This window comes from Diospyros lotus, chromosome 7 (assembly GCF_014633365.1).
Source record: "Diospyros lotus cultivar Yz01 chromosome 7, ASM1463336v1, whole genome shotgun sequence".
Classification (NCBI taxonomy): Eukaryota; Viridiplantae; Streptophyta; class Magnoliopsida; order Ericales; family Ebenaceae; genus Diospyros; species Diospyros lotus.
Genome location: NC_068344.1, coordinates 33974872 through 33988964, shown reverse-complemented (window position 1 = coordinate 33988964; position 14093 = coordinate 33974872). Strand labels below are relative to the sequence as shown.

General features: G+C 35.5%; 1 protein-coding gene across 2 annotated transcripts; it reads left to right on the top strand.

Annotated features, from left to right (window-relative positions):
* The first annotated feature begins 9883 nt into the window (after positions 1-9883).
* On the top strand, positions 9884-13242 carry LOC127806877 (protein NRT1/ PTR FAMILY 6.2). 2 transcript variants are annotated; one of them, XM_052344437.1, is made up of 6 exons: positions 9884-10049; positions 10157-10259; positions 10849-11066; positions 11406-11953; positions 12085-12422; positions 12505-13242. In XM_052344437.1, the coding sequence occupies exons 1-6, from the start codon at positions 10047-10049 to the stop codon at positions 13026-13028; spliced, it is 1734 nt and encodes a 577-aa protein (XP_052200397.1). In that variant the 5' UTR covers positions 9884-10046; the 3' UTR covers positions 13029-13242. The 2 variants fall into 2 exon arrangements, with proteins under 2 accessions (XP_052200397.1, XP_052200398.1); XM_052344438.1 differs by lacking the exon at positions 10849-11066 and having other exon boundaries at positions 9985-10049.
* The last annotated feature ends 851 nt before the right edge of the window (positions 13243-14093 follow it).

Here is a 14093-nt window from a genome sequence, read left to right as displayed (position 1 = left end):
TTCTGATTGTTTTTATGTAATTCATACTTGTTTAAAATATAATAGTTGATATGTTTGAATGGAAGAAATGATTGACAGTTGCGACACTTTTTGTTTGCAGCCTGTGCCAAAATCTGGTAGAAAAAAAGGAAGCACAAAAAGAACAAGTGATACTGCTGTTGATGAGGAGGAGCTGCGAAGAGAAGTGAGAAATCAGAGGTCATCTACGAAGAGAGCAAGACGACAGATTGGAATGGGACTATTTGTTTCTGAAAGTGGAGCTATGATTGAAAATGTAAATACCTATGTGTGAGTTGAATTCATCTTGGATATAGATTTTGACAGTGCGTTGAATGATAATTTATGTGTTTATGTTTTACAACCTAGTCAACCTTCAATGAGGATCTGGAAGCTTCCTCCAAAGAGGCAGAACTCTACTGGTCCATCTTTTGCTGCAAGAGGCTCAACTTCTACATCGACTACCAACCAACTCTAACAGTCAATGAAAATGACAAGTTTCTTATTGTTTTATGGTGTTTCTGTTGTTTTGTGATGACCAAGTACTGCAACTTGTGTCTCTTTCTGAGCTATGCAATGCTTTATTAGGTGTTGTTATGTTAGGAATAACTTGTCTCTAATTATGATCGGTGGAAAGATACTTGATTTTATTTTGGCTTTAATGTAACTATTGGCCATATTCTTAAGTCCTTATTCAGGTGTTAAGCAAATCACAGGTTAAAAAATATGAGACTATTTTGGCTTTTTCTATCAGGATTTTGATGGTCATGCATAACATAAGCATGTTGATGACTATTTTGGCTTCTTCTATCATTGTTTCTGTTGTAAATAATGTGCAAGTAATTAGATGGTTCATGTATATAATGGTCTTCTGTGAATGAGGATCCAAAATACAAAGAAATACATATTAGATTGACTGTCGCAAATCATTCAGGAACAATCACCACAATATCATCTTACATAGATATTTCCACAAACACCTAGTGTCCACACTAAATATTGATCATTTACATAAAACAACATATAACACAACTACACATATGACAAATGCCCACTTCAACAGCTTAATCTCCCTCTTCATACCATTTTCAAAATTGTTGCTCTTCATCTTCATATCTTCCAAAACCAGCTTGATCGACACAATGTCTCCAAGTGCTTCATATAAAATATGATTCATGTTGCTTGAAGTACACCCATCTTCAGACGTTAATTCCAAAAATACTTCATCAACCCACATAAAATAATTACACCGACAACCCTAGTAACATAAAAAATATATATATATATATATTTTTGAATTTTTTTTCACACCAAAACAGTTAAATTGGAAATCACTCACCTGAATTTTGGCACACTCAAAGAACTTTCAATTTGGGTTTTTCTCGGTTTGTGATGTCTTCACAGCTACCTTCATTTTGCAATCACATTTTCCATCAAATTCTCGTCTGCCATACTGCGAAGAATACTGCGAAGATGAAGATGATTCATCGTGTCTCCTCATTCTTCATGAAGCCCACAAGATTTGTTGAAGATAGAGGAAGAAGACAATGACGGCGGTGGCTATTGCGATAATGGCTTCACCAACGGGCGGTGGCTGTTGCGACGATTGTCTAAGCGATGATGACGAGTGTGACGATGGTGGTTGATTGCGGAAACGTCGACGATGGTGACTGCTTCAATGGCGGTCGATGGCTTCCTCTGGTGAGATCGACGTAGGGCAGGGATGGGTCACGATTGTGGAGATAGGTGCAGGGGTGGGTCACGACTATGGGGATGTTAGAGTTAGGGTTTGTTTTTTTTATAAAAATAGTGATGTGGAATTATAATTGACGTGACAATGACATGGTAACATGACTAGGCAAAGTTAACGCCTCAGTTAACGCCGGTTAACCTAGGGGCTAAAAATGAGTAAAATTATTTTATTCAGAGATGAATAGTGAACACAATTTAGTTGATATCCTTAAAGCCATTTTTTTGATTAGTCCAGGGACTAAATAATGTATTAAGCCTTTTTTTTTTTTTTATCAATGAGAACCCATACCACTGTATGTTTAGATATATACTCGCCAGACACAAGCAATAGGTCACAATAAGCTGTGTTTTGCTTACTTTTGTGTACCAAATGCCTGCTGGATGCACCTTGAGTACCATCTAGAACTCTAACGTATATACTAATTTTGCACAAAATTGGAGAGTTGCCAACTTTAATATTCATCATGCTGCATTAAAATACATGCATAGAAAGAATTATAGAAAATTAATGGTTTTCAGCAGCCTTCATGAATCATGCCGAAGGCAACTCATGTAAAGTGATGTCTCTTTTAGTTGATACCTCCCTCTATCGTGATCTTTCAAGCACGCACATGTGTGCATAGTACAAACAACAATTAATATAAATATTGACACAGGCCTATTTGTTTGCTTGCCACCAGCTCTTGTAAGTGATGAAATCTCCATCAAACAATGTGTTAAGCTTTATTACAGATATGCTACTGATATAATGTAGAAAGGGAACATTTTAATATTGCCATAACAGGCCTATTTGTTTGCTTGCCACTAGCTCCTGTAAGCGACGAAATCTCCTTTAAACAGCGTGTTAAGCTTTATTACAGATATGCTACTGGTATAATGCAGAAATGGAACATTTTAATATTGCCATAACAGTGTGCTTAGATTTTCTTATATGTTTATCCAGGAGAGCTGCTTTACACATGTTCGTTTGAAAATGATCAACATATACAATTATGTCCCTAGCACATTTTTCCTCTGGTGGATTCTCCAATCTCTTTTTTCTTTTGTCCATATGCGATCATCTTAGAAGTCTGCTGTCATTTGAAGTCACATTTGCATTTTGTGCATTTTCAGTGTTGTCTCTAACCAATATCAATCAGGCATCAATACTAGATTGAAAATCTTCAGCATTGACATTATTGTTAGAATATTATTAGAATATTTTCTGGACCTTCTGGATGTTTTTTTATATTTTGTGTGATATTTCTATACTTGTATATTACCGATTTAGGTTAGTTATATAACTATACATGCCCATTATATGCATCTTATGGTAAAATATAACACAAGATAATACATTACATTTCAATATTTTATCTCTTAATTTCTTTCATCTTTTCTAACAATTATCAAAATATGAAGACAGAGACAATAATTATTGTTAAGTAATCTTTGACCTCTCAATGATATCTTGGTATTAATGGTTGCTTCTCTCTCTAAATACCCCAGGAGTTTGAAGCCTCTCGTCGCCATGGCTCCTTGACTGCTCTTGGGAGTCTCTACCCTGAACTTGTCTCAATGCATGTCCCATTTTGTGAGGCGGCTTTGCACTATTTGTTTATTTTTGTTTGTCCTAAAAAAAAATGAAAAGAAAAAAACCATTGTCAAGTAAATAGAGAATGCACATGTTTGTTATGAATGACTAAATACTGACCATTATCATTGTTGGGGATAGAGCTATTGAGTAGCTAGTTCACAAGTGTTTGATTAGCAAATAACTCCACAATAACTAGCTAATTAAAATGATGACTCCATGGGCTTTTTCTTAGTGCTCGTTCATGGGAATCAAGGGATATAGTATGTTTTTGGGGCTTCTTTTGAGGATACGTACTTTCATTCTGACCATATCTTATGCACTCTTAAGAGGATTTCCTTGATCGATCTATAGATGACAAACAAAAATTTATTTCTTCTTCTTCTTGTTTGTTGGTATTTTAGGCTTGGTGATTTGTTTTTTTTTGTTTCCTTGCCGTTGCTTTGTTTAGATTTTGTTTATGTTTGTTGGGTCTATGCCTATGCCTCGGGCTCAAGGTTTTCTTTAGTGTTTCTGTGTTCTTTGATACAATTGTTAGACTTTAGATATGTTTTTATTAGGTCTGTCTGTGTTGGTGTGCTCTTCTCAGCCAAATTTACCGGCCCAAGGTGTTCTCAGTACATTTTCTCTCCTTGGGACTCTTGTCTTTTCTAGCTATTGTGTCTGTCCTGTGTTTGTAATGCGTACCTTTCAACAAAAAGATTACTTATTTGATATGCATCATCTAGAATTCATTAATATATCTTATATTCATTCTAGTTGATCTTCTTGCACTTCCGGAGAATATCACTGGAAGGAGAAGCATCCAAATCTTGGTGGGCTTAATAAGATTTTTAAAGAAATTGCTCTTGTGAGTTGTGATTGAGCTGTCAAATTTTGTGGTAGTTGACAAGTGTTTGATTAACTAATAACTCCACAGTAACTAGTTAATTAAAATGATAACTCCATGGGCTTTTCCTTGGTGCTTGTTAATGGGAATCCAGGGATATAGTACGGTTTTGGGGCTTCTTTTGGGGGTACCTTCATTCTCATTGCATCTTATGCACTGTTAGGAGAGTTTCCTTGATGGTGACCTATTGATGACAAATAGAGATTCACTTTTTGTTCTTCTTGTTTGTTGGTAATTTAGGATTGGTGATTTTTCTTTTTGTTTCCTTTTCCTAGCTTTATTTAGTTTATGTTTATGTTAGTCGAGTCTATGCCTGTGCCCGAGGCTTGAGTTGTTCTTTGGTGTTTTTGTGTACTTTGGTAGGACTGTTAAGACTTTAGGTATGTTTCTATCAGGTCTGTCTGTGTAGGTGTGCTCTTCTCAGCCAAATTTATTAGCCCGGGGTGTTCTCAGCCAAATTTGCCCTGTGTCTGTAATGGATACCTTTCAACAAAAAAATAAAATAAAATTAAATAGACTTCATAACTTATTTGGCATGCACCATCTATAATTCATTAATACATTCTATATTCATTTTATTTGGTCTTCTGCCACTTTTGGAGTATCATTGGAAGGAGAGGCATCTAAATCCTGGTGGGTTCATAAGATTTTAAAAGAAATATTTGTTGTAAGTTGTGATTGAGTTGCCAAATTCTATAATATTTAAAGAATCGGTATCTTAGACTGACTTCAACAACAATCTCTATCATGCTTTTTATTATTTTCTTAATAATTCGTTCTCTATTTTGATTTCATTTCAAAAACTGTAATTGTTCCAACAATACTCTTTACTCTCCTTTTTATTTGATTTTTTATTTTATTTATTTATTAATAAATTTTAATTCTATTTATTTTATCTTATACAAATTAATAATTAAATACATAAAATAATCAAATACACAATATTACTTACCTAATACAAAAATTAATAAAAAAATTTGATTAATCACAAATTTAGTTAGTTCTGCTATAGCTGGAGGCGATGACACCACCGCTCCTATTCGTTGCCATCGCCTACGTTAGTTGCTGTCGTAGTCACATCTGGTGTTTATAACTCGTCCACCATTGCCATTGTCGTTGCTGGTTCAACGTTGATGCTTGTTGGGAGGGGAGAGATGGTGAGGAGAGCGGACAAGATTTCGATCGCCAATTGTAATGAGGTTTTTCAATTTAATTTATCAAATTTTTGATGAGAGGAAATGGCTATAGTGAGCTCCGTTGGAACTGGATTTTTGAATTTGGTTTCCTATAGATAGCTTTGGCGAGCAAAATAAAGTTTCTTGTATATATAAATATATTCATTTTCCAAGATGGACTGCTTTAGCAATAATTGTTGATATGAATATAATTAAGCATTGATTATAGGAAACTGGCAGCTGGTTTGGGTGGTATGCCACTAACTTTGGGCTGCAGAATCCATTACCACAAGATATGAGTCTTCCTTTATGAACGCAACATTACTGCAATGTAGAAGGAAACTTTCCATAACCACGACCTAATTATGTATTTTATAATCTGAAACACCACCGTTAGCTAATTAGGCACTTTTAACACAATCTTCATTGTTTCTCCTCTGTGGGTCCAATTGTGTGTTAGTAATATTGCCAATGTGCTTAAAAAGCTATCTCTTACTTTGTATGCTCTGAATTCAACTTTGCCCAACTAACCAATTTATAAGATGCCAAATCTGTTGGGTGGGAATTATAGAAGTAAAATAATCTTATCTAGTATTCTAGAGACTTGGCATTGGTTAAGTCAAATTGATGAATATTAATGATGTTATGAATGATTGGTATGTTAGGCAAAGTTATAATTAAGGTATCAGTAGAGGGACAAGTTGATGTAAAAATACAGTTTCAAGTTAGGCAACTTCTCAAGAGCCATTAGAAAGTAAGTTACAACCATGGCTTGAATGAGATCAAGTTGAGATACAGGATCCCAATTGATGCTGATTGCTGACCAACTTGAGTCAGGGGCGGAGCATGTACAGCCAAGGATGGGCAACTGCCTGCCCTGCCCACCCTGATTTTTTAAAAAATCTATCATATATAATAATTTAATATTTTTTATTTTTTTTTCCTCAATGTCCATCCTAAATTTTTAAAAAATTATGAATTTTAGGTATGTTAGTCGATGAGAATAAAGGTGTCGGGTGATTACCTCTAATTGCAAGAAACCATCGGCCACAGTGGCCAATAATGATTGCCAATGTGTTTATGTACATTTGGTTTGATCAAAAATTTAACTTTAGATCTACGAAATTTAGCTATTAGATTTTATTGATTTTTGGGTATGTTAGTTGATGGGAATAAATGTGTCTGAGTGGTTACCTCTGATCGTCCAAAATCATTGACCACAGTGGCTGGTAGCAACTGTCAATGCATTTTTTAATATTGGATGAAAATTAAAAATAAAATATATAAAAATATGACTAATTTTTCTTGTTAATGTTAACCACCTTTACCATTTCTTTAACTATGTTTCAATTAAAGGAATTATTTTTTTATTTTTTATTACAAATTTATCAATTACGTACTTGAAATTATAGCAAAAAATATATTTTCTGTTATAAAGCTTATTAATACTCGGTTATGCAATTGAATTGAAAATCAATGATTAAACAATAGTTTGTCATGAAACTTATCAAAACTTGGCTGCTAAATCGAATTGAAAAATAAATATTTAATAAAATTAATAATGATGTTGTTATACGACATTATTAAAATATAAAAATGTGTCGATCGTATAATTTATTGATATATATTTTTAATATTATATTATTTTAAATTTGTTATACTATTTAATTTTTGTCTACCATGCTTAAAATTTATTGGTCCGCCCCTGAACTTGACCATGAAAAACTAAAGAACAAAGCAGTGTTCTATATGATTGCAGTTGATCTGATCTTCATCAGTTTGTGGTTGTCATTTTCTTTACAAATTAAAGTTTGCAAATTGACACAGGAACTAATTAGGCTTTGCCAACGAACACTTCAGGACGACGACTCTAGAAAGATGTGTATGATAAGCTCAAGAGAATATATTAACTAGCTAGTGGTAGCATTTTTGTCCCATGGAGTTGGAGCTTAATTTCTGCATATACGGTGACAAAATCAAAGTGGAGAGAGAGAGAGAGCCACAACAGAGAAGATAATAATAGGAAATTAATGTGTAATTCTAATCTAGCTACTATTCTTCTTCCTGTTGATGAGAACTTTAGTGTAATTCTATAGGTAAGTGAATCAGATAAATTTATTGGACAAATATAATAATTAACTTAAAAATTACTTGGAAAAAAATTTGAAAGTCAACTCATATTTAAAGAGATTTTTAATTTTGATGAGGACGAATTCAATATATAACATCATGGTATCGTGAGGTCTTCCGACTAACTATTTTTTACTTTAATATGTCAGAAGAGAGAGAAGGAAGGAGCAAATTATTGGCAACATAATGAGTGGCTTGGCATGGCAGATGGGTATTATGGGGGGTGTTGGCAACCTTCTGGGCGCTGGCCAGTGGGGTTGTTTTTGTTTGGCTCGTGCATGCATGTTATATGTTGCATTAGTGGTTTGTGGGTGGTGGCTGGTGGCCATCGATCGTTTAATATTAAAAAGATGATATATATATATATATATATACACACACACACGTATGTATGTATGTATGTATGCCCAGATCGCTACACAGGAATGACTAATTGCTGTGTGTGTATATAAAAAATATTTATAAAAATTGGGAATGGGTGATGCTATACGAATTCTAAATTATATTATGGCTGTAGAAATGAAAATGTCATCAATTTTAGTTGCATTTTGTGCATACAAATTTTGAAAGATATATATATTTTTTCTTTATAAAAGATCAATATATATATATATAAGTTTATATACAAAATGTCCACAAACCTACTCCAAGCTGGGAGTACACAAAATTCACGAGTATATGCGGAGACAAGACAGTGAGATCCTTCATGCCCATACTGAGAAGATTGAAAGTATAACATTGCATGTAAAGAGACAAGCTAATCCAATGAAAGGAAAGTCAACTCTCCACTTCAAACTTGTGAGTTTCAAGTCAAATCCCAAATCAAGGGTATACCCCAGATATATATGATATACATATAGGTATATGTGGCCTTCATATTTTGATCTTATCCCACTATTTATATAGGGTATATATGGCTATGGCTTCAATTCATCATGATAACGTTGTGTCCTGGTAGTAGTTGTACAATGACTTCTCAACACACACACACACACACACACACACACACTTGAATCCATGAGATGTGTTGGTGCCTATAACCTCTATCTTCTAGCATGGTTTCTTGAACTTGAAACTTGGTTTAAATTTGGACATAATTAGTTTGATGTCGACAAATTCTACATATGTTTAATAATTAATTAATATTTATTTAAGAGGATATGTATAAAAACTCTCATAAAAAAACACTAAATTCCATGTTTTGGGTTCAAACCTTAAGCCATTTCTCGTGCTAAACCCCCCCCAAAAAATCAATAATAATAAATAGGGAGTTAATTATTAGAGGTTCAATTCTTATCATCAAGTAATGCACACTTGGTTCTAAACCCTTCTGCAACTTTGAGACACTTGTTTGGTCCAATGCATCTGGGCTTGACTATTGCAAAGTTGGTGACACCTGCCTTCATTGAAAATGATAGTCACAAACTTCCATAACAAGTTAAAAAGATCAAATTATTGAATAGGATGGTAAGCTATGCCAATGATTTACATATGCCAATATAGGAGGAAGTAATTGGAAAAGAGATATTCGTTGTATCAACTGTCACTATTCTTCAATTCAAATGTCTTTCCACCTTATCATATTTGCATCTGCATTAATGAGTTATCTTATGATGTTCTTTTTAAACTTTGATTAATAGGGTTCCTCCATGGACTAAGAATACACACACACACGCACACACATGTAGTTGCATCATAATGAAAGATTAGCAAGCCTAAACTTAGATGCTCAAGTTAATTAGTAGCTAGATATATAGATGGCTGTTTGTTCTGTGTTCTCTATTGTGACCTTTATCTAGCTAGCAAATACATGGATAAATAAATCACAACTTGACATGTAGACAGTAGTACTGTTCGAGTGGCCGAAAATCTCTATCGAGCTAGCTAGGAATTAACTAAGGCATGAATGTACACGTCAAGAGAAAGGGATCAGGTTAAACACATTTCTCTTGTCTTCATCATCTCTGTTTTTTCATGTAGAGACAAAGGAGGGAAAACAAAAGGTGGAAGCTTTAATCTGTTTGTGGGGCATCAAAAGCACTGAGGAACTCAAAAAGGAGCTGTTGATGGCCATACTGTGGTTCACAGCCTTCATACAACAGGCCACCTCTGTCCCTGCCATACAAAATATAGAGGTTAGAATTAACGGAGCTGCTGCTGCTTCTGCTGGCTACGATATCTGTTATACCATTGCATGTTCCAGATTCCATTTCTTTCACCCTTACCTTCCACTTCAGCAAATCAACATCACCTTTTGAATTTTCCATTATAATTTATGTTCTTAACAAATATCTAACAAAGAAACAAAACCCCCAAAATACCACCTAGCTAGAACCTTCCATTCTATCAAAATGGGATAGGGCTAATCCCTTGAGTAGTGATCTGTCTCAAGTTAGTAGTGGAGGGTCGCCTTTTTGCTGGACAAGGGCCGAAGCCTGTGCCTATAAAAGGGCAAGCTGCTAAGACATTGAGCTGTGGGTTGAAATAGAATTGCAACTTTCACTAGCTCCTTTGCTCATTTGGGAAAAAAATGGTCGGTATTTATAATTTATTGTTAGCATCTTTTGCGTGTCGAATGCAATGCAAATATATTCATTTTGGTTGCCATTAAGTTCTGAACATTTTCTGTTCATCGCTTAGGCGGAGAAGATGGGTGCAACTGTTGCCGATGCTGTGGACTTTAAAGGGTTTCCTGCCGATAGGTCTAAAACCGGTGGTTGGGTGCCTGCTGCGCTCATCTTAGGTTTGTTTTCTCCTTAATTGCATCTTTAAGAGTTCTTGCTACCATTAATCTCTTGTCTTATCATGCTAACTAGGCTAGAGTTCGTTTCCATGCCTTCATTCCCATATTAATAGGCTGTTCATGCAAAAAAGATTGGATCAGTTTTGATTCATAATCTCCTAAATTGTGTCAACTAAGAAAGCAAATCCCAAAGATGATATGCTTGACCTTCTGGTTAAGCCAATATAGAAGTCAAACCCAGTCCTTTTTAAAAAAAAAAAAAAAATCAATTATTACTTCTCTACTTCTAATCTTGATAATGTTCGTGTCATTTATCTATTTGACAGTTCATGCAACTGGGAATTTAAAATATTCTTCCTGGCCCATTCATCTGGGCCATGAACTGTTGCCCTTTTCTCCCATCACGCAACTTATGGGAAATCCATACATTATTAACACAAAAAAATTCAACTTTCTGCATGCCATATCTTAATTTCTTGTGAAACAAGTCTAGATCCAGCACAAAGTATCCTTTATTAACAATAATTAATCGTTCTCATTATACATTTTCATTAACTAGTTTATTATATGCATCTAAAAATTGCTGCAGGAATTGAATTATGTGAGAGGCTTTCAACAATGGGGATAGCAGTAAACCTCGTGACCTACTTGGGAGACACAATGCATCTCCCAAGTGCTACTGCAGCCAATATTGTAACTGATTTCATGGGCACATCCTTCATGTTGTGTTTACTTGGAGGCTTTCTTGCAGACTCTTTCCTTGGCAGATTCAAGACAATTGCAATCTTTGCCCTAATCCAAACCCTAGTAAGTGGGAGCTAGCTGATCTTCTACCACCACCCAGAAGTGGGGGCCTGACCGGCATTACCCCCTAATAAGACTTAAGGTGTAATAAGCCTTAGGACATGCATATCATTGATATAAACCTTAGTAATTAAGTTTTAATTGAGAACTTAGAACTATAATATTCCTCTTTAGTGTTTTGGTGGGCACTTCTCATGCAACATGCTTATACAAACTCGATTAAAAATAAAAACTAAAAACTAAAAACTAAAAACTAAAAACTAAAAGCTAAACGCTCTGTTAAATAGCCCTTATTCATCAGTGAGATGGCACTTTTTCACATGGTGGTGGTGATAATTTTAGGGTACTGGCACATTGATGATTTCGACAAAGCTTCCACAGCTACGGCCACCTAGCTGCAACACCCATCTCATTACCAACTGCAAAAAGGCCAATGGATTTCAAATGGGAATTCTTTATTTGGCCCTGTACCTAATTGCACTGGGAACTGGAGGGCTAAAGTCAAGTGTCTCTGGATTTGGGACTGATCAGTTTGATGAGAAGGATGAGAAGGAGAAGACACAGATGGCCTATTTCTTCAACAGGTTCTTCTTCTTCATCTGCACCGGCACTTTAATTGCGGTCACAGTGCTCGTCTACATTCAAGATGAAGTTGGCAGAAGCTGGGCTTATGGAATATGTTCAGTCTCAATGTTTGTGGCCATCTTGATATTTTTGTCAGGGAGAAGAAGATACAGGTACAAGAAAAGCTCGGGAAGCCCCATAGTTCACATTTTCCAGGTTATAGCGGCTGCTATCAAGAAGAGGAGAATGGAACTTCCATATGATATTAGCATGTTGTATGAGAATTCATCGGAGGTTTCAAGAATCCATCACACATATCAGCTTCGGTGAGTAACTTCAAAACATTAAATCAACACAACGATGTTTTCTGTTATATATAGATTTCCGCGTGCTTATTTGATGCAGTTGATTGGCGTTTTCTAACTCTTTGGTCTAACTTGGGCTTTTGGGGTTGCAGTTTCTTGGACAAGGCGGCCATTATGGCAGAGGGTGACTTTGAGAGCAGCAGTATGGCTCCAAATCCATGGAAGCTAAGCTCGGTGACGAGGGTGGAAGAGGTGAAGATGATGGCGAGGCTGCTACCGATATGGGCCACAACCATCGTATTTTGGACAGCATATGCGCAGATGATCACCTTCTCTGTGGAGCAAGCCTCCACCATGGAAAGATCGATTGGGGATTTCCAAATCCCAGCAGCCTCTCTCACTGTCTTCTTTGTGGCTGCCATCTTGATCACTCTCGCGCTATATGACCGCCTCATCATGCCTCTCTGGAAGAAATGGAAAGGCAAACCAGGTACTTAAGTGATCATTTCACAAACAACTCATCTAACATTATATTTTCGCCCTCACTGATCTAATTTTCTGGGAAACTGCAGGTTTCACGAATCTACAGAGGATTGCCTTAGGCCTCCTCCTCTCAACGCTGGGAATGGCAGCCGCCTCCCTGGCCGAGAAGCGAAGATTATCAGTTGCCAAACATGTGGGAAGAAACACTGCAACTCTCCCCATCACCGTGTTCTTGCTGATCCCACAATTCTTCCTAGTTGGAGCCGGGGAAGCCTTCATCTACACCGGGCAGCTCGATTTCTTCATAACTCAGTCTCCCAAAGGGATGAAAACCATGAGCACTGGCATCTTCCTGACAACTCTGTCCCTCGGTTTCTTCATCAGCAGCTTCCTGGTTACGGTGGTGAAGAGGGTGACTGGAAGCCATGATGAACAGGGGTGGCTGGCTGATAATATCAACTATGGGAGGCTTGATTTGTTCTACTGCCTGTTAGCCATTCTCAGCTTCATAAACCTCGTGATTTATCTCATTTGTGCAGTATGGTACAAGCCAAAGAAATCCAAAGCTGCCGTGGAAATGGAGGCCCTGCAGCTTGCTCAAGAGAAGTGCTAGATAATTAAGTTTGGATTGGCTGTTTTCCTTTGCTGCCACTGTATAAAAGGAAATGGTTTGGGTCTAGGATTGGTTTTGGGTTTTGTCTAGCTTTCATCGTTTGTGTTATTAATGCATTGGCTTGAATTTTTCTTTCATTTTGTTAGATAACTCCTTAAATTCAAATTAAATACAGCTAAAGTTGTGACCTCGTTTGGTCAATTTGATTTTCTCATCTATCCTGGTAAATGCAAATTAAATAGAGATAAATTTGGGACTTCATCTGGCAAACTCAATTTTTTCCTCTGTTTTGATAAATACTAAATTTGGAGTTTGAAGCCCTCCAATAACACTCTCACTTTGCCTCTTAAGTTTCACGTGTCCTCTCCCATTATCATAGTATTCAATTTCTTAAATAGTCTTTTATCCCTTGCTTACAAATATAAAAAAAAATTACTCATTCAAAAGTTACTCATAAAAATTCTTTGAATTGTATTAAAAAATTGCATATATCAACATAAATGTGAAATCTCATTAGTTTGATACAGTACGTATGAAATCTTATTTAACGTTGATACATTACATATTTTAACATTAATATAAAATCTCATTGACTTTATTATGATAAGAGATGAATATACTATAATCCTTAAAATTATGTTTAATTTAAGATATAATAAAATTTTAAATCATTTTTTCTCGAGTCGGAGAAAACTACCTATCAACAACATTTTTAAGTGGGTATTTGAGTGAGATGAAGAAAGATACAAATAGAATCTATAATTAAGAAATTAAAGATGCTACAATATTGTCATTCTCTAGTAACTAGCAATGGTTTGACTTGATTCTGTGGTGAGTTTCATTGGATTGCAAGGCAACATCCTTATTGACTTGGAAATAGAATATTCGATCCCACTTTGATCAAATGTGTCATCATTAATGCCCTTGTGTTTTGTCTACCACAATCACATTTGTGGCCATCAATTAATAACACTTTCTTGTGGAGATGATAATTATGAAATAAGTCATTCATGTCATGTCGCTTTACTTTAATTATTAGTTATTTATTGTAATTTTTTTATTTGA